The following is a 27,988-nucleotide window of genomic DNA, read 5'->3' as shown; positions in this document are numbered from 1 at the left end:
GAGGCTGGAGCGAGGGGAGTTGGGGCTGGGTAAGCAGGTCCGGAGAGGAATCCAAGGAAGCAGTAGAGTGGGGGGTCTAGGAAAGGGTAGCAAGACTGATGAAACGTGGGACTGGAGACAGGGACCAGAGTCAGAATGGACAGAACTGTAGCGAAGAGGAAACAGCATCAGGCAAGGGAAAACAGGCACAACACAAAAACAGGATCTATGCAGGAACAAAACGGCTAAAAATGCAGACTGACTGAGCAGAGGTTATGATCTGGCAGTGTGGAAGTGGCACGGCTGAGTATTTGTAGAGGTCTTGATTATGGAACAAGTTGCAGCTGGTGGGGATCTGCTCTGCCTCCAGCACACACACACACACACACACACACACACACACACACACACACACACACACACACACACACACACACACACACACACACACACACACACACACACACACACACACACACACACACACACAGAGGGAGAGAGCACTGGGGGAGCAGCGACAGGTTATGGAGACACAGGATGAGCAGTAGAGGGCGTAGCAGGCACAGATGTAACAGTACCCCCCCCCCCCCCCCCCCTACGGATGCCACCTGGCGCCCGACCAGGCTTATCTGGGTGTGAGGTATAGAAAGCCCGTAAGAGGGAGGGGTCAAGAATATGACGGTGGGGAACCCATCAGCGCTCCTCAGGCCCGTATCCCTCCCAGTTCACCAGGTACTGCCAGCTGCACCCCTGACGGCGCACGTCCAGAAGCTGCCGGACAGTATAGGCAGGATGGTCATTGATGAGCCGAGGGGGTGGAGGAGCTGCTGCAGGAGGAGACGGGACTGGAACTGACAAGTTTGATCAGGGAAGGTAGGGTGGAGGCTGGGATTTTCAGGTGCACAGCAGAGGGGTTAATGACACAATCAATTTCAAAGGGACCAATGAATCGGGGGAAAGTTTCTTAGAAACCACCTTTAATGGCAGGTCCTTTGATGAGAGCTATACCTTTTGGCCTGGAGTGTGGACTGTAGCTGATGCACGGCGATGGTTGGCTTGGGACTGTGTCCTGGCGGATGCACAAAGAAGGGCAGCTGGCCTTCCTCCAGGTGCGATGACAATGGCGCATATGGTCATAGCCTGAGGGAACCGCCACCTCGACCTCTTGGGTGGGGAACAAGGGGGGTTGATAACCCAGAGCACACTCGAATGGTGACATAACTGCCGAGGCGTTGGTGAGGGTTTTGTGGGTATATTCCACCCAGGGTAGCTGAGCACTCCAGTAGGAAGGGTTAGCCAAAGTCACGCAGCGTAGGGCAGTCTCCATCTCTTGGTTGGCCCGTTCAGTCTGGCCGTTGGTCTGGGGGTGATATCCAGATGAAAGACTGACATTGATACCCAGTGCTGAACAAAAGGATCTCCATACCTGGGATGTAAACTTGGGTCCTCTGTCGGAAACGATGTCAGTAGGAATGCCATGCAGACGAAACACATGGGAGACCAGCAGGTCCGCGGTCTCCCTGGAGGACGGAAGCTTGGAGAGGGGAATGAAGTGAGCCGCTTTGGTGAGGTGAGTAGAATGGGCCCACTGAAGAACATCAGAGCGAACTGAATCTGGAACAAACCTGGGTCAGGCTGGTTGTGCTGAGCCTGGCAAATACGGGACTCGATCTCCCAGGAGACGGCGGCAACGATGCAGGTGGATGGCACAATGGTATCTGGCTCGGAACCAGTGTTGTCGGTGATGAACTGGCGGGAGAGGGGGTCAGGCTTGGTATTCCTAGAACCGGGGCGATAAGTGAGTGTGAAGTTGAATCTTCTGAAGAACAATGCCCACCTTGCTTGCCGGGAATTCAGTTTCACTTCGTTTTTGTCTATGTGGATGACATTCAGATTTTTTCGAAGGACTCGGGGGCTCACCAGCAACACGTTCGCCAAGTTCTCCAATGGCTGTTGGAGAATGAGCTTTTTGTTAAAGCTGAAAAATGTGAGTTCCAATTACAACCGTCTGGCAGCACCTCTCACCACTCTCACCTCCACCTCCACTCCGTTCCACTGGACCCCTGAGGCAGAGGCAGCTTCCTGGAACTCAAGCATCACTTCACTTCCGCTCCGATCCTCACCCAGCCAGACCCAGAACTCCAGTTCATCGTGGAGGTGGATGCCTCCGACACCGGGGTAGGTGCTGTTCTGTCTCAACGTCCCCCCTCTGATCAGAAGCTCCACCCATGTTCATTCTTTTCCCGTAAGCTCTCACCTGCAGATAATTGTTGACATCGATAACCGGGAACTCCTGGCAGTGAAGCTAGCTCTTGAGGAATGGCGTCACTGGCTGAAGGGTTCTATTCTCCCCTTCATCGTGTGGACGGATCACAAAAACCTGTCCTACATCCAGACCGCCAAGCAACTGAATTCCCGGCAAGCAAGGTGGGCATTGTTCTTCAGAAGATTCAACTTCACACTCACTTATCGCCCCGGTTCTAGGAATACCAAGCCTGACCCCCTCTCCCGCCAGTTCATCACCGACAACACTGGTTCCGAGCCAGATACCATTGTGCCATCCACCTGCATCGTTGCCGCCGTCTCCTGGGAGATCGAGTCCCGTATTTGCCAGGCTCAGCACAACCAGCCTGACCCAGGTTTGTTCCAGATTCAGTTCGCTCTGATGTTCTTCAGTGGGCCCATTCTACTCACCTCACCAAAGCGGCTCACTTCATTCCCCTCTCCAAGCTTCCGTCCTCCAGGGAGACTGCGGACCTGCTGGTCTCCCATGTGTTTCGTCTGCATGGCATTCCTACTGACATCGTTTCCGACAGAGGACCCAAGTTTACATCCCAGGTATGGAGATCCTTTTGTTCAGCACTGGGTATCAATGTCAGTCTTTCATCTGGATATCACCCCCAGACCAACGGCCAGACTGAACGGGCCAACCAAGAGATGGAGACTGCCCTACGCTGCGTGACTACGGACCCCCTTCTCTACTGGAAGCAGTAGAGAAGGGGGTCCAGGAAAGGGTAGCAGGCGTGGGACTGGTGATAGGGATCAGAGTGGACAGAACTGTAGCGGGGAGGAAAACAGTGTCAGGCAAGGGAAAACAGGCACAACACGAAAACAGGATCTATGCAGGAACAAACGGCTAAAAACGCAGACTGACTGAGCAAAGGTTACAAACGGTCAGGGCAGAGTATTTGTAGAAGTCATGATTATGGAACAGGTTGCAGCTGGTGGGGATCTGCTCTGCCTCCAGCACACCTGTCTCCGCCCACACAATCACACACACACACACATACACACACACACACCCACACACACATACACACACACATACACACACACACACAGAGAAAGAGGGAGAGAGCACTGTGGGAGTGGCTGCAGGTTAGCGAGACACAGGATGAGCAGTAGAGAGTGTGGCAGGCGCAGATGTAACACTTTACTCAGTACTTTGTTGAAGCACCTTTGGCAGCAATTACAGCGTCGTGTCTTCTTGGGTATGACGCTACAAGCTTGAAACACCTGTATTTGGGGAGTTTCTCTCGTTCTTCTCTGCAGATTATCTCAAGCTCTGTCAGGTTGGATAGGGAGCGTCGCTGCACAGCTATTTTCAGGTCTCTCCAGAAATGTTTGATCGAGTTCAAGTCCGGGCTCTGGCTGGGCCACTCAAGGACATTCAGAGACTTGTCCTGAAGCCACTCCTGTGTTGTCTTGGCTGTGTGCTTAGGGTTGTTGTCCTGTTGGAAGGTGAACATTCGCCCCAGTCTGAGGACCTGAGCACTCTGGAGCAGGTTTTCATCAAGGATCTCTCTGTACTCTTCTTCATTGGGAGGCTCACAGGGATTTTGGTATCCAGAGTACTCCACCAGTTATACATTTTTCAACTCAATACTTCTTGTATTCGCCCCACACATTTTTTTTTAAACATAAACATCTCTCTGCCTCATGACAAAATGTGTATAATTGCAGGCAACTTGCTTGAAAACTGCAAAATGTTCTCTCTGATGCTGTCACGTTCCTGACCTGTTGTCTGTTATTTTTGTATGTGTTTAGTTGGTCAGGGCGTGAGTTGGGGTGGGCATTCTATGTTTTGTGTTTCTATGTTTAGGTCGTTGGTAATTAGCCTTATATGGTTCTCAATCAGAGACAGGTGTTTGACGTTTTCCTCTGATTGGGAACCATATGAAGGTAGGGTGTTCACACTGTTTGTTTGTGGGTGGTTGTCTTCCGTGTCTGTATGTATGTTCGTACCACACGGGACTGTAGCGTTTTTTGTTTATAGTCTATACCTGTTCGTGCGTTCTTCGTCATATTTTGTAAGTTCTCTAGTTCAGGTCTGTCTTCGTTCGTTTTGTTATTTTGTAATTATTCCAAGTGTTGTTTCGTGTTCGTCTTCGACGTTTAATAAATTCATTATGTTTTCTAAACCCGCTGCATGTTGGTCTGATCCCTACTCCTCCTCTTCGGACGAAGAGGAGGAGAACAAGCGTTACAGAACCACCCACCAACGAAGGATCAAGCAGCGGGTTAACGGACAGCAGCAGGTGTACAAGGAGGAATGGACATGGGAGGAAATCCTAGACGGAGAAGGACCCTGGGCAGAACCAGAGGAGTGTCGTCGCCCCAAAGCGGAGCTGGAGGCAGCGAAAGCGGAGAGGCGGCGATATGAGGAGGCAGCACGGAAACAAGGCTGGAAGCCCGCAAGTCAAACCCAAACATTTCTTGGGGGGGGGGCTCTCGGGGAATATAGTTGGGTCAGTCAGGGGACTTGAGCCAACTCCTCCTGCTTTACATAAGGAGCCGGTGAGGGCGGATTTGGAGGTGAGTGACGCAGAGACAGTAAAGGAGTTAATGGAGAAATTGAAGGAGAAAGATATGAGGGATGTACTGGTTTGGTGCATGAGGCACGGCATCCGTCCGAATGAACGTATTGGTGAGTTAATGTCACTGGGAACAGCTCTCCATACTCGTCCTGAGGTGCGTGCTAGCCGTCTGGTTAAGACAGTGCCTACACCACGCACCAAGCCTCCTGTGCGTCTCCAGAGTCCTGTGCGTCCTGTTACTGCTCCCTGCACTAGCCCTGAGATACGTGTTCCCAGCCCAATACCACCAGTGCTGGCACCACGCACCAAGCCTCCTGTGCATCTTCAGAGCCCTGTTTCTCCTCCATGCACTCTCCCTGTGGTGCGTGTCTCCAGCCTAGTACCACCAGTGCTGGCACCACGCACCAAGCCTCATGTGCGTCTCCAGAGCCCTGTACCCACTGTTCCTTCTCCCCGTACTCGCCATGATGTGCGTGCCCTCAGCCCGGTACCACCAGTGCCGGTATCAGGCACCAGGCCTATAGTACGCCTTGAGAGTCCAGTGTGCCCTGTTGTTGTTCCCCGCACTAGCCTGAAGGTGCGTGTCCTTAGCCCGGTGCCTCCAGTTCCGGCACCACGCACCAGGCCTACAGTGCGTCTCAGCCGGCCAGAGTCTGCCGTCTGCCCAACGGCGCCTGAACTGCCCGTCTGCCCAACGGCGCCTGAACTGCCCGTCTGCCCAACGGCGCCTGAACTGCCCGTCTGCCCAACGGCGCCTGAACTGCCCGTCTGCCCAACGGCGCCTGAACTGCCCGTCTGTCCAACGGCGCTTGAACTGCCCGTCTGTCCAACGGCGCTTGAACTGCCCGTCTGCCCAACGGCGCCTGAACTGCCCGTCTGTCCAACGGCGCTTGAACTGCCCGTCTGCCCAACGCCGTCTGAACTGCCCGTCTGGCCAACGGTGCCTGAACTGCCCGTCTGCCCAACGCCGTCTGACCTGTCCGTCTGCAAAGCGCCGCATGAACTGCCCGTCTGTACTGAGCCTTCAAAGCCGCCCGTCTGTACTGAGCCTGCAAAGCCGCCCGTCTGCAATGAGCCTTCAGAGCCTTCCGCCAGACAGGAGCCGCTAGAGCCTTCCGCCAGACAGGAGCCGCTAGAGCCTTTCGCCAGACAGGATCAGCCAGAGCCTTCCGCCAGACAGGATCAGCCAGAGCCTTCCGCCAGACAGGATCAGCCAGATCCGTCAGCCAGCCATGAGCAGCCAGATCCGTCAGCCAGCCATGAGCAGCCAGACCCGTCAGCCAGCCATGAGCAGCCAGATCCGTCAGCCAGCCATGAGCAGCCAGATCCGTCAGCCAGCCATGAGCAGCCAGACCCGTCAGCCAGCCATGAGCAGCCAGATCCGTCAGCCAGCCATGAGCGGCCAGATCCGTCAGCCAGCCATGAGCGGCCAGATCCGTCAGCCAGCCATGAGCAGCAAGAGCCCGCCGGCCAGGATCCGCCAGAGCCCGCCGGCCAGGATCCGCCAGAGCCCGCCGGCCAGGATCCGCCAGAGCCCGCCGGCCAGGATCCGCCAGAGCCCGCCAGCCAGGATCCGCCAGAGTTGCCTTCCAGTCATGAGCTGCCCTCCAGTCATGAGCTGCCCTCCAGTCATGAGCTGCCTTCCAGTCATGAGCTGCCCTCCAGTCATGAGCTGCCCTCCAGTCATGAGCTGCCCTACAGTCATGAGCTGCCCTACAGTCATGAGCTGCCCTACAGTCATGAGCTGCCACTCAGTCATGAGCTGCCACTCAGTCCGGAGCTGCCACCCAGTCCGGAGCTGCCACCCAGCCCGGAGCTGCCACCCAGCCCGGAGCTGCCACCCAGGCCGGAGTTGCCAGTAGTCCGGAGCTGCCCCTCTGTCCGGAGCTGCCCCTCTGTCCTGAGCTACCTCTCTGTCCTGAGCTACCTCTCTGTCCTGAGCTACCTCTCTGTCCTGAGCTACCTCTCTGTCCTGAGCTACCTCTCTGTCCTGAGCTACCTCTATGTCCTGAGTTATCTAGGGGGGACCGGTGTGAAGGTTCCTAGACCAGGGTTGGGGGCGAGGATCGCCACTCGGAGGACGCTAAGGAGGGGGACAAAGACAATGGTGGAGTGGTGTCCTCGTCCTGCGCCGGAGCCGCCACCGCGGACAGATGCCCACCCAGACCCTCCCCTTGAGTTTTAGGGGTGCGCCCGGAGTTCGCACCTTGAGGGGGGGGGTTCTGTCACGTTCCTGACCTGTTGTCTGTTATTTTTGTATGTGTTTAGTTGGTCAGGGTGCGAGTTGGGGTGGGCATTCTATGTTTTGTGTTTCTATGTTTAGGTCGTTGGTAATTAGCCTTATATGGTTCTCAATCAGAGACAGGTGTTTGACGTTTTCCTCTGATTGGGAACCATATAAAGGTAGGGTGTTCACACTGTTTGTTTGTGGGTGGTTGTCTTCCGTGTCTGTATGTATGTTCGTACCACACGGGACTGTAGCGTTTTTTGTTTATAGTCTATACCTGTTCGTGCGTTCTTCGTCATATTTTGTAAGTTCTCTAGTTCAGGTCTGTCTTCGTTCGTTTTGTTATTTTGTAATTATTCCAAGTGTTGTTTCGTGTTCGTCTTCGTCGTTTAATAAATTCATTATGTTTTCTAAACCCGCTGCATGTTGGTCTGATCCCTACTCCTCCTCTTCGGACGAAGAGGAGGAGAACAAGCGTTACAGATGCCAAGAGATAGGCCTTTAAAATGTTATTTGCCAGGGCTCAAGACTTGGTTCATTGAGCCATGCACTGCTAAAGTCATAGTAGAACTCTTTATATGCTATTTTTTATCGCATTTGAGTTGTGTTCTGATTGAGGGGGTCCCTGATGAATTTGCTATCACAAAAGGGGTCCCCGGCCCGAAAACGTTTGAGGACCCCTAAACTAGATAATAAACTGATGACCCTTCTTAGGACTCAATTAAATCAAGCTCGTAATGCAGTAGTTACCTGGATATAAATTATGATCAAATTGGATATAATACAATTATATAACACCATAAAATCATATATATATATTTCATAATGGAAGGGGTACTGTAGAAATAGTACCTACAGTGCCTTGCAAAAGCACTCACCCCCCTTGGCGTTTTTCCTATTTTGTTGCATTACAACCTGTAATTTAAATTTATTTTTGTTTGGATATTATGTAATGAACATATATAAAAGAGTCCAAATTGGTGAAGTGAAATTTTTTAAAAACAAACTTGTTTTCAAATTTATTTATTTTTTTAAACACGGAAAAGTGGTGCATGCATATATATTCACCCTCTTTGCTATGAAGCCCCTAAATAAGATCTGGTGCAACCAATTACCTTCAGAAGTCACATAATTAGTTAGATTGCACACACGTGGACATTATTTAAGTGTCACATGATCTGTCACATGATCTCAGTATGTATACACCTGTTCTGAAAGGCCCCAGAGTCTGTAACACCACTAAGCAAGCGGCACCACGAAGACGAAGGAGCTCCCCAAACAGGTCAGGGACAAAGTTGTGGAGAAGTACAGCTCAGGATTGGGTTATAAAACCCCCCGAAACTTTCAACATCCCACGGAGCACCATTAAATCCATTACTAGAAAATGGAAAGAATATGGCACCACAACAAACCTGCCAAGAGAGGACCGCCCACCAAAATTCACAGACCAGGCAAGGAGGGCATTAATCAGAGAGGCAACAAAGAGACCAAAATAACCCTGAAGGAGCTGCAACGCTCCACAGCGGAGATTTGAGTATCTGTCCATAGGACTACTTTAAGCAGTACACTCCACAGAGCTGGGCTTTACAGAAGAGTGGCCAGAAAAAAGCCATTGCTTCAAGAAAAAAATAAGCAAAGGCGTTTGGTGTTAGCCAAAAGGAATGTCGGAGACACCCCAAACATATGTAAGAAAGTACTCTTGTCAGATGAGACTAAAATTCAGCTTTACTTGAGGGAATACTTGAGGGAAACCTGTTTCAGTCTTCCAGAGATTTGAGACTGGGACAGAGGTTCACCTTCCAGCAGGACAATAACCCTAAGCATACTGCTAAAGCAACACTCGAGTGGTTTAAGGGGAAACATTTAAATGTCTTGGAATGGCCTAGTCAAAGCCCAGACCTCAATCCAATTGAGAATCTGTGGTATGACTTAAAGATTGCTGTACACCAGTGGAATCCATCCAACTTGAAGGAGCTGGAGCAGTTTTGCCTTGAAGAATGGGCAAAAATCCCAGTGGCTAGATGTGCCAAGCTTATAGAGACATACCTCAAGAGACTTGCAGCTGTGATTGCTGCAAAAGGTGGCTCTACAAAGTATTGACTTTGGGGGGGGTGAATAGTTAAGCATGCTCAAGTTTTCTGGTTTTTGTCTTATTTGTTGTTTGTTTCACAATAAAAAAATATTTTGCATCTTCAAAGTGGTAGGCATGTTGTGTAAATCAAATGATACAAACCCCCCCAAAATCTATTTTAATTCCAGGTTGTAAGAAAAATGCCAAGGGTGGTGAATACTTTCACACAGGACTGTAAATCTAAAATAGTACCTAAAACCTGCTAAAACACCTTGATACCCTTGAACAATGATGAATGTTAGCAGCAGAGCACAGTGTTCTCAGACTTCTCATTTGGCTGATGGAGTACTGGGCAGGGAGATGTATTACCCTGCTTACCTGCCCTCCATCACCGCCACCAACCCAGCCAGCCTCATTCATCATTTACCAGGGAATGGTAAATCTCCAGGACTCGTGTGACTTGTGCGCCCCTCCCTCCGCCATGCTGCGGCCAATACAAACCACAGGACAGGGTCAACACTCTGACACCCCTACCTGACACCCTTTATATCCCTCCAAAATAACGCACCCCCATGTCCCAACTGTTGTTGTGACAGTAAGAGGTGTGTTTCATTACCAGGGTAACTCTGTGGCTCCAAACCACAGCCTTGGTCACAGAATACTTAACTGGCCGACTGATGTTTAATCTGACGCCCAATCTCATTCTTTCTACATAGCTTTAATGTGGTTTTATTCAAATGTATTGTGTTTAATTAGCCGGTTAAGAATATGTAATTCGCAGCAGATTTACCTGATAGATTTACCTTTCCCTTGTCATCCAGTTAATGTCCGTTATCATACAATAACTCAATGTATTGTGACTGCCATGTGACAGTGAGACGGAAAGAGAGAAGGTCATTTTGTGTCCCGGTCTCTGGTCCTACTATTACTCTGACAGTCAGTCAGGGTTAATTACTGCTATTAGAGGAGCCGTACATCTTACAGTTTCATCCAGGGAGCTACAGCTGCACCCGGGTTGTATCGCAGTAATGGGTTGGGCAAGGTCAGGGTTTCATGTAAAATTGATACACTGAAACATATTAGACAGAAATGGGAGAGGAGTAGGCTGTAAACCTTTTACAGTATCTGCCGTAATCAGATGTGTGGTCTCATAAAGCTGTGTGAGAACAGAAGCTACTGCATAGACTTGTAAAACCAGAGTGGCCTAACCCTTCCTTTAAAATTTACTGCACAATCAATGTGGCACTCCTCCTTCCCACCATGCAATGTGGTCCTTGTGTAATGTGAGTGAGGGTGATAAATCATTCCTCCTTGAGCTCAGAACAGTGTGTAATAAACACACACATATCTCCCACATGTGAAGACTCACAAAGTACCCACTGGGCACAGATGTCACATCAACATATAGTTTTTATTTACATTTGGTTGGGTTGTCAACTAACGTGAATTCAACCTGAAATCAACAAAACATTTCACCATGTCATTGGATTAGGTTAAAAGCTGGGTGGAAAAAAGACGAAATTCCTTTATGTTGATAACTTTTTTTCAAATCCAATCAGTTTTCCACGTTGATTCAATGTCATCACATTACATTTTTGTTGTTGAAATTATGTGGAAACATTATTGATTCAATATGTTTTTGCCCACTGGGTATACGCAATGTTGGCATTCAAACACATGCAAAGCAAAATTAAACAACAGAGAAAAAACTATATTTATCAAACAAAAAACAACAACATTATTCCAGGGGGAATATCTCTAGCAAAATTCTAGTTGCAGATTCAGTTGCAATATATTCTATATTTCAAGACCTTGGGACTATATGGTTATATCTGAAATATTTGTAAAAAATGAGTTAGTCATAGTGTATCTTTATTTTAGGTGGTTCTTCATATGTCTGTGAGTTAGACTTTGGAGAAAAAAAATTACTAGAAAGTTCTATCTCCATAAATCCATTTAAACTTGGCGCTAAAAGGTTCTATCTGCAATCCAATCACAAGCCTGAACAAATACAGACAGACCAATCAGAACCAGTCTTTTCCAGTAGTATGGTCTAGGCTAGTCTAGCCAGCAATATTGGCACGCAATCAAAAAACAACACTGTCAGAAATGTTTTAATAAATTATGTTGTCACATCGTTGTTCAGGGATGACATTAATTAGTCTGATGATCATAATACATTTCCCCTCTAGAGTCTAACCCCTGTCTAACCTATTTAACACCTTATTTTAGGCACTAAACTACTTTCATACAGTTGAATTCGGAAGTTTACATACATCTTAGCCAAATACATTTAAACTCAGTTTTTCACAATTCCTGACATTTAATCCTGGTAAAGATTCCCTGTCTTAGGTCAGTTAGGATCACCACTTTATTTCAAGAATGTGAAATGTCAGAATAATAGTAGAGAGAATGATTTATTTCATCACATTCCCAGTGGGTCAGAAGTTTACATACACTCAATTATTATTTGGCAGCATTGCCTTTAAATTGTTTAACTTGGGTCAAAAGTTTTGGGTAGCCTTCCACAAGCTTCCCACATAAAGTTGGGTGAATTTTGGCCCATTCCTCCTGACAGAGCTGGTGCAACTGAGTCACGGTTTGTAGGCCTCCTTGCTCGCACACGCTTTTTCAGTTCTGCCCACAAATCTTCTATGGGATTGAGGTCAGGGCTTTGTGATGGCCACTCCAATACTTGTGGAGGTCTACAATTTATTTTCTGAGGTCTTAGCTGATTTCTTTTGATTTTCCCATGATGTCAAGCAAAGAGGCACTGAGTTTGAAGGTAAGCCTTGAAATACATCCACAGGTACACCTCCAATTGACTCGAATTATGTCAATTAGCCTATCAGAAGCTTTTAAAGCCATGACATCATTTTCTGACATTTTCCAAGCTGTTTAAAGGCACAGTCAACTTAGTATATGTAAACTTCTGACCCACTGGAATTGTGATACAGTGAATGATAAGTGAAATAATCTGTCTGTAAACAATTGTTGGAAAAATGACATGTGTCATGCACGAAGTAGATGTCCTAACCGACTTGCCAAAACTATAGTTTGTTAACAAGACATTTGTGGAGTGGTTGAAAAACTAGTTTTAATGACTCCAACCTAAGTGTATGTAAACTTCCAACTTCAACTGTATGTATTTCCATAAATGTTTTCAACTTGTACTGAGGTACCTTCAGACAAGTCTTGTGAGGCCAACATGTACGTATTCGTGAGAGACTCACCTTTCCATAGAGGGGTCATATTTGTATGTAGCCCAAACTGATCGAACGCTACAGACAGAAGTTGGCAGATCTGCAGTGCCAACTTCAGATGAGTCCCGTGACCCTTGTGGCGGTCATAGAGCAAAACGGAGAACACCATCGTGTTCGTGAGAGTCTCGTCTTTCCATAAAGGTGTCATATTTTGTAGGTCAAACTGCTACAGACGTTTTTGTGAGAACCGCTGTAGCTCTGCCACCTTTCACTGCAAATGTGGAAGGGTGGATTGAGACGCATCGAATGCAAAAAAATAAGAAATCTCTATCTTAAACAGACAGACTTTTATGGGGATTCTTTGTATTATGCTAATTAGAATTCTGCCGAGCTGCAGAAATCGACTCTATCTCGTTAAATAGTGTTATTCTATAATTTATTCAAATAGCTACAGTTTTCTTAAAAACTGAACATGTCTAATTCAGAAGTGTCAGGTAGAACCTCTTTGGCTGAAGCCAGATTGACATACATGTAGATGCGGTAAAAAGGTCAATCGAACTTGACCAAAACAATTGAATTGCCATGGAAACGCATGGGGGAAAGGGCCATGGGGAAAGATCCCGAATCTCCTCGTTTTCCCCCAGAAAAATGTGTCTACATTAAGCTATTGTTTATATGTGTGTTTCACACTATGTTGAAGTAAAAATTGGAGTAATGCTTGTATTGTTGTCAACCCCAATGTCTATGTCATCATCACTAATCAACTGCATTAGTTAAAAACTACTTTGACTATCACCACTATTTCCTGTATACTAGCTATGCTAACCAGTTTATGTGAATGGGATCTAGCATTTAGCAGTTACTTCTTCTAAACCTGAAAGGGGACAACTTCTAAATGTTGTGGAGCAAAACAGCCAAATATATCCAAATCGGACTTAAGTAATCACATCGTGGGCCTGTTACAACACATCAATCATGAGGATTTGACGAATATCCACTTTGTTAGATCAGATTTGTTGAATGTTCCCCAATCTGGGCAATGCAACTGTCTGCATTCCATTGACTCCTTTAAAGCATCTATTTCAGAGCCATAAGGTTCTATCTGTGATTGCACCCCCCTAAAAAAACGGATTTACAAATGTCTCAGGATTTTGTTACTCTGCGGCTTTTGGTACATTTAAGGTGAGCACCCTAATGTGTTATGAAAGAAGAATTCACTACAAAATAGTTCTGATATCTGGGATGTGAAAATATTGATGCTCAATATCTCAGAACTATGCTTTGCACAGATAAAATTTTGTAGTCCCAAGGTCAGGATTTGTGTAAGCACAGGTGCTTGGCATAGAGGAAGTGAAATGGGTCACTTCCTCCTCTGTCTTACCTCACTCCACTCTGAGGGTTCAGTGAGAGCAGAGGGAACTACTGGCCTTGTAGAGTATGTCTGTCGTAACACACTAACCTACCCACAATCTTCACTCAAGAGCAGAGACAGACACCCTAACTGAGGTGGTCAATAGTGACCATAGCTATGTCAATGGGATATACAGGGACAACTACTCTACTTCCATGATCAAAGTAAGGTGACTGAAATACACTCCTCATTAAGAATGCATCCCAGAATACATGAGTCATATGTGGATGTAATGTGGTGCAAACTGTAATGTGTGAAAGGAGATGAGGAGGAATCAAGCTTCCTGTAGAGGGAGGGAGGGAGGGAGGGAGGGAGGGAGGGAGGGAGGGAGGGAGTAAGCACCAGGGTCGCTCTCTTTCCATCTGTGTCATGCATTCACACACATACACAAATGTACATGTGTTTCGAACACAGAGGAAGGCGGAAGAAGAAGCACCATGGTCTATTTTAGGATACCTCCCCACCCCAGCCCACCCCTCCACCCCAAAAAAGGTATGAGACTGGGAGTGGGAGGGTGCTCTGTTCTTATCCAACAGTTGCTAGCGGACTGAGAATGGAACACGAGAGCTTGGCATTCCTTTTGTTTCACAACACATACTGTAGGGATGACTTCATCCAATGACATGATCCCTGATCCTGACCCCACCCTGGTTCTTTGTCACGCCATTGTTTCAAACAGAACTAAGAGGTATGCTAGATATTAAACATGTCAAACCTTTCATGTATCCTTCATGTATTTACTTCAGGTTTCATCCTATTTTGTCAATACTGTGCATGTAATTTAATCTCAACCATCTGCATGGAGTGTGTGAGTGCAAATATGGAAGCTTTTGATTAAAGGCCATGGAGTTATGCAGCTGCTTGACAGTTTCAATTTCCTCATGATTATTGTCATTATACTCCCCCTTAACAATCAATAACATAAATATTACCCACATATACACAGACATCACACACACACACACACACACACACACACACACACACACACACACACACACACACACACACACACACACACACACACACACACACACACACACACACACACACACACACACACACACACACACACATGCCATTGGTGTGACTATTTTGCATATGTAACAATCAAGTATTCCTATTGGAGGATTAATGTATCATGTGATTTTGAATTGCGTATTTAAACCCCCCTGTTTTTGTGCTCCAGACTGCCGGCCACAGGAAGCAATGCAGTCCAAAGGCATGGTGGATCGTTGTTGCAACAGAGCTTAAAGGTCCAATGCAGCCATTTTTATCTCAATGTCAGATCATTTCTGGGTAACAATTAAGTACCTTACTGTGATTGTTTTCAACTAATATGGTCAAAAAGAAACAAAAATAACTTCTTAGCCAAGAGAAATTTCTCAACCTATAATTTTGCTAGGACTGTCTGGGAATGGTCTGAGTGGAGATGGGAAAACTGAAAACTAGCTGCTATTGGCAGGTAGGTTTTTAACTTTCTTTCTTATTGGTCTATTAACTTATTTACCACCTGGTGATGTCACCAGACAGGCCTAAACTCCATCCCACCAAAACAGGTGGTCTTTTCAAACAGCTCTTACACTAAAAGCACATTATCATCGTTTCCACAATCCCAGCCTCATAGTGTGGAAATAAATATAAATCACAGGTAAATCACATTTTTTACTACACTGGACCTTTTTTTACTATTAAGGCTGAAATGATTGATGAGAGGACATGGCAAATCTACTTTGTGCTGTACTGTATGACTAAGTCTGATAAAAGATGGAGTTCATTAAAAGTCAAGAGAAAATGGTATATGGAAATGAAGCATTTTAACTGAATTGTGAAAACGAATTGAGAATGTGTTGAAACTTGATTACTGAAACAGTGACTATTGAAAACCATGCCTTGTGAAAATAAATGTGGAAAACGATAATTTTTGTTGTCTGCCTCTGCTTCCGTCTGCCTGCTCAACCCAGACTCTAGAATCTGTCACCCTGTGACACACACTTTTCTGCTCTCTCTCCTCAATGCCTCTGCAGCAGAAACCTGTCACTGACCTTGGCTTCCATGGCAACCAGCCCTGTAGATGGTTCCCATCATTCTTCACTCTGAAAGCTCAAGTGACATCTTTTGTGCCATGTGATCTGAGAGTTAACAGAGAGGTGGGGTCAACTCATCTCAAGTGAGACCTTTCTCACCAGCAAGATGAAATAAAAAAAATCCCCACTACGGTATAAATGATCAAAGTCAGGGCAATGTAAAGGATAATGCTACTTAGTGTGCCACCTGCATGCAATCTAAACCAGGGCTGTTCAGTAAGGTCACACATTTCTGCATCTGCTAATCAATGAAGAATCTCGTAATTCCTCTGTATGCAACATTCCACTCCTTACAATCCTAAGTCAACATATTGATCCACCAACACATATTAATATGCACATCACACACTCTGATACGGAGCATCTACAGTTCAAACGGATCATGATAGTGATTACCCTGCTCCTTGCCAGCTCCTATACAGACAGTGAGGTCTCATCTCTCTTAAAGGCAATGGAAGCACATGTGACTCTGTTTGAGGTGTTCTTCACTGAGAAGGACAAACTGTCATGTCCTCCACTGCACAACAGGGATAAGATAAACCTCCTCCAAGGACCCCTTCTGTCTAGAAACTGCACAGAATGTGAAAAGGCCCCATTTGATTATCAAATTAGCACTGGTCTGTGGACAGATATGACAGTAATTGTCCTTCAGGCTTTGAACTGAACAGCACAATCCTCTTATTAACGCTCCTCCTCAGTTATAATGAAGACAACTCATCTACCACGGTTGAAGACAGAAGCCGCCACTGTTAGCAATAGAACAACACTATAATGACATTCATTTATGGAAATATAAGACTCTCACATCCATACAGCAACCAGACATATAAAAAAGGAGGGAGAAAATATGAAATATGAAATGTGGTGGCTGTGTTTAGTCTAGACTAGAGGGTAGCTCCGGGTAACTCATCACTTTGATTCAGGTGGCATTTTCCTTTTTTCACATCATATTGTATGACCTATTTTCGAAATTAAGAAACCAAAATAGGATGAATTATACAATGGGCCACATTAACATACACCTGTGTAAACTTTTCACCTGTTATTAGACCTACAGAAGAAAAGAAAATAACCTAGTAACTAAAATAAATAGGCTACCGCTTAAAACCCCTTTCTCCTAATCTGTATTCCCTATTTAATCGTTTTTTTCTACCTTCCATGATAATAATCCGTAAAAATGTTGCATTGAGCTACTGGGTTGAAAACTAATGGACTTGGCTCGAGGTCGGTGCTGTGTTTGTCATAGCGCATCTCGTGAGCGCCCTCCCAGTAATAAATCAGAAGGCTGTTGCTTCTCTCTCTTTGTTACGGCATAGAAAGCTTGACATCATTCGGCTGTGGTCTACTCTGCTTGAAGCACTTCCGAATTAGCTTTGTTTATATGAATTATAGCCAATTGATAGGCTACTATTTTGCATCGACGTCGTGGATCCATTTGCTGTTCAACCTGCGACATTTCTCAATATCGCCTTTGATCTTCTTCAGTTTACGCCTTGAGAGGGAGCACAAGGTAAAATAAAGCTTGTGGATACGCAGAGAGGTCTTCTGGATGTTGAGCAGGTTTCTATAGGTTTTGAAAATGAAACAATGTTGCATTTATTATCTTAAATATGCAAGTTTGTAAATGTATCTTATTGAGTCAGATTATGGCATCAGCAGATAAAAAAGTACTCTGCTTTTTTTATGTAGCCATAGACTATTGTACATTATGCAGTGCTTTTTGTGACTGATGTGGCTAGAGGTGTAGGCTGTAGGCAGTTTGTCCAATGTTTAACATGTGTTAGTGAATGAAACAAGCATGGAGATGAAGGAAGGATTTATACAGAGATGCATGAAGTTCAACTCATGATTGGAATTATTGTAGATGTCCTGTGGTGCAATGCACCCAGGTAAGTGTACCAAGTGTGTATGGGTAAAGTACATTACTGGTTTGTAGTGCATTTACTCTGCTTGACAGCCCACATGTGTGAGTTATGATTAAGTCATATGGTTGTTAATGTTATAGCTAGGTGTTGGCATAATTTTTGCCAGGGGACACTACAAATATCAAGGTGAGTGTAAACAATGTGCTGATGACCTCCCATAAAAGATGTGATGAATAACATTACAATACTTTATTTCAGCACATGGTCGTTTGAGGGTGTATGTCATATGCAGCCTAAATGCTGCATTTGGAAAACAAGGATTCCCTATCAAAAAATACATCCAACATCCTCCACCATGCTTGCACCTGACATGGTGGATGGGCAACTCTCTGGTTCCCATTGTGCCATAGCAGGAGTGTCTATTAAGGGGCTCTTTGCCCTTATAGTCCTGACTCTCCTACTGCCTCCAGGAGCAATGACCAGCTCCAAACCTATTACCTGCCACAAAACCTGTTTGTGCGCTAGCAACATCGTCAGCTGCTCCAAGATGAACCTGACCGGAATCCCCATGGCTCTGCCTCGCTACACCGCTGTGCTGGACCTTAGCTTCAACCAAATCAGTAAACTGAAAGCTGAATGGACCCCGGTCAAGCTCAGCAAGCTGCACAGTCTCCTGCTCAGCCACAACGGCCTCACCTTCCTCTCCTCTGAGGCTTTTCTGTACGTCACATGGCTGCGTTACCTGGACCTGTCCTCAAACGGCCTGAAAATCCTGGAAGAGTTCATTTTCGAGCCCCTGGAGCACCTGGAGGTGCTTCTGCTTTACAACAACCACATCTCCCAGATCGACCGCACCGCCTTCTCGGGCCTCAACAGCCTGCAGAAGCTCTACCTCAGCCAGAACCAGGTGAAACGCTTCCCCTTGGAGCTGGTTAAGGAGAGGAACCGGCTTGAGAAGCTCACACTACTGGACGTGTCCACCAACCGGGTTAAACTCCTGCCCATACAGGAGCTCCAGGTCCTGCCTGCCTGGATCAAGAATGGTCTCTACTTCCACAACAACCCACTGCCCTGCAGCTGTGAGCTGTACAGCATGCTGGCCCGCTGGCACCTCCAGGAGCTCAGCTCCGCCACTGACTTCAGGGACGACCACACCTGTCTACTCCCAGGTACGCAGAAGGAGAAGGTGCTTACCTTGGAGCTTAACAAGGTCCATCTAAATTGCAGTGCTGTGACCATCATAGGTGAGGAGGCCTATCTAGAGCAGGTTTTAAACCTGGGCTGTGACACCAGGCAGAGGGACATGCTGAAGAGCTGGGTCTTGCCCGGCAATGTGCAGGTGTCCTCTGGGAACCAAAGTGCTAGGGTCCTCAGCGACGGCAGTCTGCAGATCGGGCCCCTCATGCTAGAGGACTCTGGGGTCTACACCTGTTACGCAGTGGGGGACTCCCTCAACGAGACTCTGTATGTGACTGTGGAGGTGCACAACACCACTCAGGCTGGAGGGCATGAGGGCATGAAGACGGCTTACACCACGCTGGTGGGCTGTCTGGCCAGTGCGGTGATGGTGCTCATCTACCTCTACCTCACACCCTGTCGCTGCTTCTGCTGCTCAGGCCAGGGCCTGGACAAGAGGGCTCTGGGGGACAGCCTCCACTCTTCCACTGTCAGCGTTTCTCCCACCCATGAGGACACAGGCCCAGAGGGAGGCGGAGGAGGAGGGGGGGCCTTTGATAAGCCTCCTTTCAACAGGCATGTGGCCTTCCCAGACCCAAAGGGCCTGATCGAGCAGAATGGGCGACTGAGCCCATGTGGGGAGGAGGAGGAGGAGTGGCAGGAGGAGGACAGAGGAAAACAGGGACAGAGAAGAAAGTCAGATGCGGAGTCTCTGAGCTCTGTGTGCTCGGACACCCCTATTGTGGTGTGAGAGGGTGTTTCGCTTCAACTAGAAGATCTTTCACATCAAAACATTTGGGGGAGGGGGAGGATGGGCGACTCAGCTGCCTCAGTAGGACTGTGACTTAATTATTAAGCAGAAAGAGGCTATCCACTTCCCGTATGCATCAGTTCAGTAGGGCAAGTAGCTTTACGTAGTGGTATTACACTATCTTGTCTTTTTATAAGACAAGAACTTTCAACCAAATGAGGATTCATTCTCACTAATTTATTATGTAGCAATCTGTGTTCATCAAATGCTTCAATCTCTATGTTTTAAAATACCAATATTGTTAATGCTTTCCAGTGATAAGGGGCACAAAAACATTACGAGTTGTAACTGAATTCATGTAACCAATAGAAGCAGCATTAAAATCTATTTAATGTAATAGACACAACATTGCTCCAATACATCTGTGCTGCTGTGAAGCCTGGATCACCAGGCTAAGAATAGTCTCTGTCACTTAATCACTATAAGGTGGGGAATGCTAGTGGGACAGTGTGTGCCTGGGACAGAAAGGATATTTGTTAGCAGCCAAGCCCAGTCCTACCAAAGGGAGTTGTTGTGACAATCCACTGAGTACTTCTGGGTATGGGTTCAAGTCCCAAACCAAATGGACAAATGCCTACTGGGCGATCGTCTCATAAACACAGTCAGAAATAGCAGCCAGTAGTACAGCTAATATGCTAGCCCACTTAGCGCCACAGCTGAGCATTGGATGTAAACACAACTCTAGCACAGGAACAACATATACTGTGTCATCCTGTCATTCACTTGTATTGCTAAACAGACACAACTGCACCTAGAAGATTAAGGACGGATGTAGGTGGTATAATACAAAGGTCATTGATATTATGCCAGCAAGATGAGCTTGGGAAAAATGGTCAACAAACAGTCAGATGTTAATTTTACCCATCTGTTTATCAAGATGGTTTGAGCTCTTGTTTTGAAGCTGAACCTTATGATGTAGCTCTGCTCAGTCACCCAGTTGTAAGCTATGGGGTTTTCTTAACGTGCTTCATTAGATATTACCGAACCTTGACTGACAGCTTTTCAACCTGAGTATCTCTGTCCCCCTTTAACTTGAAATCAGGTGCCATTGTAATTGAAGTACCTTGATGGAGGCACTTACTGCGGTGCTGTTTTAGAGGGACCTCTTTGAAGACAGACTCCCACCTCTCATGACCATGTACTCAAACCTATAGTATAAGCTGAAAGGCACTTTATTAACTCACAGTAAAGCAGTTACTGAACACAAATACCAAAATATGTGCCACTAACATTTTCAGAGTAGACTTTCTTATGATCCATTCATGTCTATCCATTCTGCCTACTCAGGGTCATATAGTTTCATATGTATGCGTACTACACATTATCCAACTATCACATACTATATATTAATCAGATGTTTAATATTATGTATCTCTACAGTATTAATAGTTATGTAAAGATGTTGCAAGATACTGTGGATGAGTTTTTGCATACTAGCCAGATAATGTTATATGAGAATATTATCTTAACCTATACTCTTGTTATGCTTTGAAGACCCTTAAATTAGACAATTTTCTGGCATTGTATGATTGACATGGTCATTTCTGATAGAACCTATTGGACCTCTGGCTCTTCTGTTTAAAGACTTATCATTTTTTCCAGGTGAAGAAAATGTATAATTTCGGACCAAGCAATGAATTACTTCAAATATGCAAAGAGTAACGTGCGTAGTCTCCTATGATACTCAAAAAGGGAATCAGCTGAGTAATTGTTATTTGTATCTATATGTAAAAGTAGTATGTGTCTTTGTTGTAGTCATTTCTCGTGATGTTCTGCGTTTACCTACTGTACATCTGTGTTACTTACTATATTAAGAATACTTCAATGTCTCTACTCACTGCATATTGTTGGGTCAAGTACAAATGCATTAATCTGTAATGACAATCTTTTGTCAGAATCTCTCCTATGCTCTCAAATGTCTTCCTGTTCATCCATTGTACCTATAGCTGTCAACTGTATTCACAACCTTATAAAGATCCAAGCCAAGAAGTGTGATGATGCTGTGTTTTCTAGGATAGGGGCACTCAAGACACACATAACATGAAGTTGAAACATCTCAATATCTGAATTGATGCTTTATAACAGCCCTCCTTGCGATTTAGTGTTTTCTGTTCCTCTGTGATGTGAGCCTGAATATCAGGCTTCACTGAGCCAAATGGCATGCCACTCCACTGGCTTCTGTTTCTATAATACCCTAATGACATGCACTGTGGTCACTGGGGGATGAAATGCTAGAGCTCACAGATCACTGAGGTGGAAACTCAGCTTGCTCGGGAAGCAGTGTGTATTGCACTCATCTGTCCATTTACTTTCTTCAGGCACTGTTTGATGCAAGCTCTTTATTCTTCCTATGTGCACACCATCACGTCCCATATGTCATTTACAGGTAACTCAATAACAGGTCGACTGAAGGAAGGACAGTGTGTTTCTGTGTGCATTTGTGTTTATCACCAACCTGAACTACTGTACTAAATGTCATTATGAATTAAGTGTCCGTCTCTGCAGAAGAAAGTGTAAATGAAGACTTCTACTAGATTAATTAAGAGGACTGGAGAGGGATGTCCAAAAACCCTGTGCATCCCAAATGGCCCCCTATTCCTTATATAGTACACTACTTTGGACCAGGGTCCATAGGGCTCTGGCCAGGGAATAGGGTGCCATTGGGATGCAATCCCTGATTCAGTCACGCCAGATGTCTTATATTACTATATTGACCCTCACCAGCAGCAAAACCATCCAGGTCTTTGTAATGAAGTGACAAGTTCGATTAAACTGGGTGATTTAAAGCAGCAGATGTTCTGAATGAACAACAATACATTGGTATCCCCCTCTCTCTAAAAAGGACTAGATCATACAGGGTTTATAGTGGATAGATGCTAAGATTACTGCACATTAATGAATGCATGATATTTTCACTGCAAGAGGTCTATGGCCTTGCTGTAACATACTGTACAATATGTATTATCGTCACATATAGTGGTAAAAAATTACACATTTCCATCTTGTAGATATTCAAATTAGAACCGTTTGACCTGCAGAGGAAATGTAAATACGACCTGAATCCATCTAAGATGACGTGGTTAATGCCAGTCAGTGGCTGCTAATGATGAATGATTGGCATGTGGTTGTGTGTGTGTGGACTGAATTCAAAAGAGGATGACTCATCCTTTCTCTGTAAGCCCCCTCCTGACTCAATTAAATGAATAGCAACATATATAGTGTCTATTTGAGTCTCTAGGGGTTGTTATGCCATCTAGTGGGCAGCATTGTGAATTATTGAGTTTAACATACAGTCTGACACCAGAGGAGAACACTCAAGTTTATATGGAGGATGGGACAATAAACAATCTGGTTAATCTGAATGAAAATCCATTTCAAGTGTCAAACAGACAACACATTTGAAAAACAGCATAATAGACTTAATCAATCATTAATCGGATACAGGTTAACTTTGTTTTATTTGCATAATTGGAACAATTGCATAGTAGTGGAGATTTTTTCATTTTCCATTACCCATGTCTGATGTTCACTTCAGATGTAAACAGAAGTGGAGTGAAGATGGTTGGGCTGGTGAATCTCTCTCAGTCTGAGATGCAGACAGGTATGGTGTCAGGGCACCAGCAGGGTTGTCAGTATCAGTCTGACTCTGGACTCTTTTTAGCCTGGGCCAAGCCCACCCAGTTCTGGTCTCTGTTGAAGACAGTGTAGAACTGCCTCATGAAGACCTCACCCAGAATCCACTGATCATTGTCCCAGGTGCCAAAACCAGTAGTACAGCTGGAGCCATACTGGAGGGAGAAGAGAGGGAGTATGACTTCCAGGTGGAAAAGTTTCTCAACATTGTTGAGTTCCTTACATTGCAACAATTATTAAATTACCGTAATAGCATTGGCACATCTGTGGTTATTTTAACTGGCATGATTCTTTAAATATCACTAAAATAGTATGATATTGCACTCAAATACATGCTCAAATGGAACATTAGACTACATTTTAGAGCTACTTACTGGGAAAACATAGGTTGATGCTGGGAGAATGAAGCCGAATCCATTGATGTTGAAGGTAATCTCAGGCATGCGCTTTATGTTACTGCAACTCACGATACCCTGTAAAGAAGTGAGGAATGTTTATTTTTTATTTTATCCTGAAAACTTTTACAGAGCCACGTTCATTAGTAACATAAATCATTTCCACCTCAGTTATTAGAAATCTGAAAAAGTTAACAAATATCCATTACAAAACTGTGTTCATAAGACTGAGATCCAGTGAAACCCACCTGTTCGCTGAAGGCTCCCACCCAGCCATTGATGTTATTGACGTCCCTGGTAGGCCCTAGGATCTCAGTGGTGCCAGAGTCTACTACAGCTTGGCAGCCTGCTGCACACGCCACAGTATTCCCATTGATAGTAATACTGCAACAAGCAGAGCACATTCAGCAGAGCATCACTATTCTGTAATCATCAACAACAAAAGTAGGCCTAACACCAGTGACTGATTGATTTTGGATGGGACAACAAACTTAATGAGTTTGAACTTGGCTGGTGTCTTGTGTGGGAAAATTATCATCTTCAATTCTGTTACACATACACTCACAAACACTAGCCGTCCATAATATTACCTGTCTACAGTGATCTGCCAGTAGCCAGTAGGTTGAGAGATGGGAATCCATTGGATGCTTCCTGTGAAGTAGGAGGGGTCAGTTCCTCCCAGGATTAACATACTGCCATCTACAGAGCTGGGAAGAAGAATTTACATGTTCATCACATAGAAGGACTTAGTAAACATCAGCAGATCATCCCCCCCTCGTCCCCGCCCCCTCCTCCCAACCGTCTACTTATTCCTCCAATGAAATCTCACCTGGTCAGATAGATGGAGAACAGGTCTTGAGGGATCTTTCCTTGTTTCCAAATGTTGTCAAATACAGGAGTACCTCCGTTAATTGACTGCTGGTCGGGGAAGGCCAGGCCCAGAATCCCATCCCATGGTAAGTTATCCAGGAAAGCATCCTCCACCAGACTCAGGCCAAAGATCTGGTTTGTCACATACAAGTCACCGAACTGAGGGGAAAAAACAGTCACACACACACATCCTCTCAAATTGCTGGTGGTGACACATTTCAAAGGCCTAGTGAAGTAAAAAATGCAATTTTCCTATGTTTTATATACACTGAGTGTACAAACATTAAAAACACCTGCTCTTTCCATGACATAGACTGACCGTAAATCCACTTCAATTAGTGTAGATGAAGGGAGGAGACAGGTTAAAGAAGGATTTTTAAGCCTTGAGACAATATTGAGACATGGATTGTGTATGTGTGCAATTCAGAGGGTTAATGGGCAAGACAAAACATTTAAGTGCTCTTGAATAGGGTATAGTAGTAGGTGCCAGGCGCACCGGTTTGTGTCAAGAACTGCAACGCTGCTGGGTTTTTCACGCTCAACCGTTTTCCATGTATATCAGGAATGGTCCACCACCCAAAGGACATCTAGCCAACTTGATACAACTGTGGAAAGCATTGAAATCAACATGGGCCAGGATCCCTGCCATCCCTGTGGAATGCTTTCGACACCTTGTAGAGTACATGCCCTGATGAATTGAGGCTGTTCTGAGGGGGGAGGGGGGGAGGGGGTGCGCAACTCAATATTAGGAAGGTGTTCTTAATGTTTTATACACACTTTGAGGTTGGAATAATAGTGTTAAATTGTGAAAATGATGATAATGCCCTTTTAGTGTAAGAGCTGTTGGAAAATACATTTCTGCCTGTTTTGTTGGGATGGAGTTATGGCCTGCCTGGTGACGTCACCAGGCATTAAATTAGTTAATAGGCCAATAAGAAAGAGTCCCAAATAACAGCTAGTTTTCAGTTTTCCCCTCCCTACTCAGACCAATATCAGAAAGTCCTGGCAAAAGTCTTGCTTGAGAAATTGCTCTTTGTTAAGAAGCTATTTTTGTTTCTTTTTGACAATTTTAATTGAAAACAGTCACAGTAAGGTACTTCATTGTTACCCAGAAATGATTTGATATTGAGATGAAAATGGCTGAATTGGACCTTTAAGAATGAGAAGTTGTAGGGGAGAGTGGGGTAAGTTGATTCAAAGGGGTAAGTTGAGCAACCTTTGTTTCTAGGAAACCATACACAAAATGTATAATTTGACCAAATATTTAGGAAGAGGTCATCATTTCAAGTTAGGTCCAAAAAACAGATTTTCATCAAGTCAAATTAATTTGTGTTAGAGGTTTCATGATGCTTGTAACTAAACCAAAGTAGATATTTTTTTAACGATTGTTCTATACATCAGTTTGGGTCTCTATAAGCTTCAATGTGAGGTCCTAAACTTAGCATGAAAGTGCAGTGTAGCTGTGTGGACTAATATAGTCTAAATGTTTGCCTTGGGTTAAGTTGAGCCAATTGCCATGGGGTAAGTTGAGCCGATGGTTGAGCCAATGGCAAGTTCAGCAAATTGAAGTATTTTCTTCTCAGTGTTAAAAAAGTATAAAGTGTTTGTTAGGTCTTAAGCCAGTGTTAAAATATGTTTAAAATAATAAAAAGTCAAAAAAGCGATTGTGATTGTGTTGAATTGTGTTTGGGAAATAAAAAAGTTAAACTTGGTTTTAAAAAGGTAGTGGTAATATTTAATTTAGTCCAGAAATGTGAGTGTCATACTGAGAGTACATATAGTGTTACATTACCAATGTTGGAGAAAGTAAATAGATATTTCTGTTTCTCACTTTTACGGTGTCATATCCCACATCCCCTGTCATGTAACCAGTGACATATTGGATGGAGAAAGTCTCTGAGCTGGGCTGGAATGTGGAGGATGCTGTAGTGTTGAACCTGGCATGGTTGTCTGGTGAGGGTGGGAGGGAGAGAGGAGTAGACATGATTTAAATCAACATTTTTAACAAAGAATCAAAGAATAAAACGTCATGTTTAGATACAGTTCCACAACTAGTTACTATTTCATTGTTTCACGGTTGTGTATTTTAGTATCCCTGTCATCAATGTGTGTCCATACTCACTGCAGGCCTGGCTGCAATGGACAGAGGGCACCCACAGGTCAGCAGAGCCCGTGTCAAAGAGAACCTTGAACGACTGAGGGGGAGTACCGATGGCGATGACTCCGTAGTATGTCGACTGTGTGAGACAGTCAAGGGAGAAAGACAAAGAGATTCGTGAGATGATATGATGAATGTTTCAGCCAGACACTCGAGTAAGCCTAAGCAGTCACCAATGGAGACAGTCTGGGCTATAGCTAGGTGCACTCACCTCTGGATAGTAGATCATGGGCACCATGGCACCACCCGCCCTGCTGTTAAACTTGGCTCTGGGGTTGTAGCGATACTTCCTCTTGTACTCTTCATACAGACCCTTCTCCTCCAGAGTCTGCCTGGCTGACTTCCCCTTTATCAGAGGAATCCTGGGCCACAGAGTGGACATCTCTAGTTTAGCATCAGATAATATAACACTACTGCAATCTCTATGACTCAGAGGAACAGAGTCTCAAAACGGTCTGATGCTGCAGTTAGAAAACTGATTTCCTTTCACTTTAGTTTCAGCATTTTTAAAAGCTACCCTCATGTTTCTCTCAACAACACAATACCCTACAGAAATCTGCGATGATATAAGGTGCAAGAAATGAAATACATTATATATTTTATTTAATGAATGATGGTACTTACTTGAGAAGGCACTCAGAAAGGGTCACTAAGGCAAACAGCACAACAGCCAACTTCATCTTGTCTGATCAGTTACCTGGGAGTACAGTACATTGGACTGGCTATACCCTGGCCTTTTTATACACTGTGTGTTTGGACAGTGTTCATTATTCCCAGCATTTACCACTCATATAGTTCTGCCATATACTGTACAATGCAGTGATAAGAAACCACTTAATGGCTATAAGAACAGACTTAAATAGGTAAATAAATCAGATAAGGGGAACAAAAAAGATTTGAGACAAGTTCACCCGAAACCTTTCAAACAAAAACACAACATATACAATAATTTTATATTTATTGTTCATTATCAATCATTCGATAAGAAAACATTTCATCAGTGTTTGTCCTCGAGATTGAATAGAAATTGATCTTGTATCCATTCCTCAAATGACAAAACAATTTGAAATAAAAGGGTTTAAAAACAGTATCAATTATATCATTTCAATAGTATCTTTTTTTATAGAATAAGTATTGATTTATGATCCTGCCTTTAGACAGGGCAAACAAAGGTAGGAGCAGTGCGTGCCCACTTCAATGCTTTATGCCAGAGGCATATCAGTTCTTAGTGCGTATAAATGTAGCCTAGGTCTTGTTACAGGTTATTAACTAGCCCACATATGAC

General features: G+C 44.9%; 2 protein-coding genes across 2 annotated transcripts; one reads left to right on the top strand and one right to left on the bottom strand.

The window, feature by feature from the left end:
• The first annotated feature begins 1,456 nt into the window (after nt 1–1,456).
• Nucleotides 1,457–19,587, top strand: LOC120064734 (amphoterin-induced protein 1-like). The gene is made up of 6 exons (XM_039015352.1): nt 1,457–1,549; nt 1,658–1,743; nt 2,052–2,157; nt 2,243–2,406; nt 2,464–2,618; nt 18,131–19,587. The coding sequence occupies exons 1-6, from the start codon at nt 1,457–1,459 to the stop codon at nt 19,585–19,587; spliced, it is 2,061 nt and encodes a 686-aa protein (XP_038871280.1).
• A 3,695-nt stretch (nt 19,588–23,282) lies between these two features.
• On the bottom strand, nt 23,283–27,383 carry LOC120065736 (pepsin A-like). Its single transcript, XM_039016825.1, has 9 exons — nt 27,328–27,383; nt 26,915–27,065; nt 26,668–26,782; nt 26,377–26,495; nt 24,505–24,704; nt 24,266–24,382; nt 23,924–24,059; nt 23,655–23,753; nt 23,283–23,435 (listed from the first exon to the last, which is right to left on the bottom strand). The coding sequence occupies exons 1-9, from the start codon at nt 27,381–27,383 to the stop codon at nt 23,283–23,285; spliced, it is 1,146 nt and encodes a 381-aa protein (XP_038872753.1).
• Nucleotides 27,384–27,988: the final 605 nt, after the last annotated feature.

This window comes from Salvelinus namaycush, chromosome 20 (genome assembly GCF_016432855.1).
Source record: "Salvelinus namaycush isolate Seneca chromosome 20, SaNama_1.0, whole genome shotgun sequence".
NCBI classification, from domain to species: Eukaryota; Metazoa; Chordata; class Actinopteri; order Salmoniformes; family Salmonidae; genus Salvelinus; species Salvelinus namaycush.
Note: the sequence above shows the minus strand (reverse complement) of the source record. Positions and strands in the feature narration are given on the sequence as shown.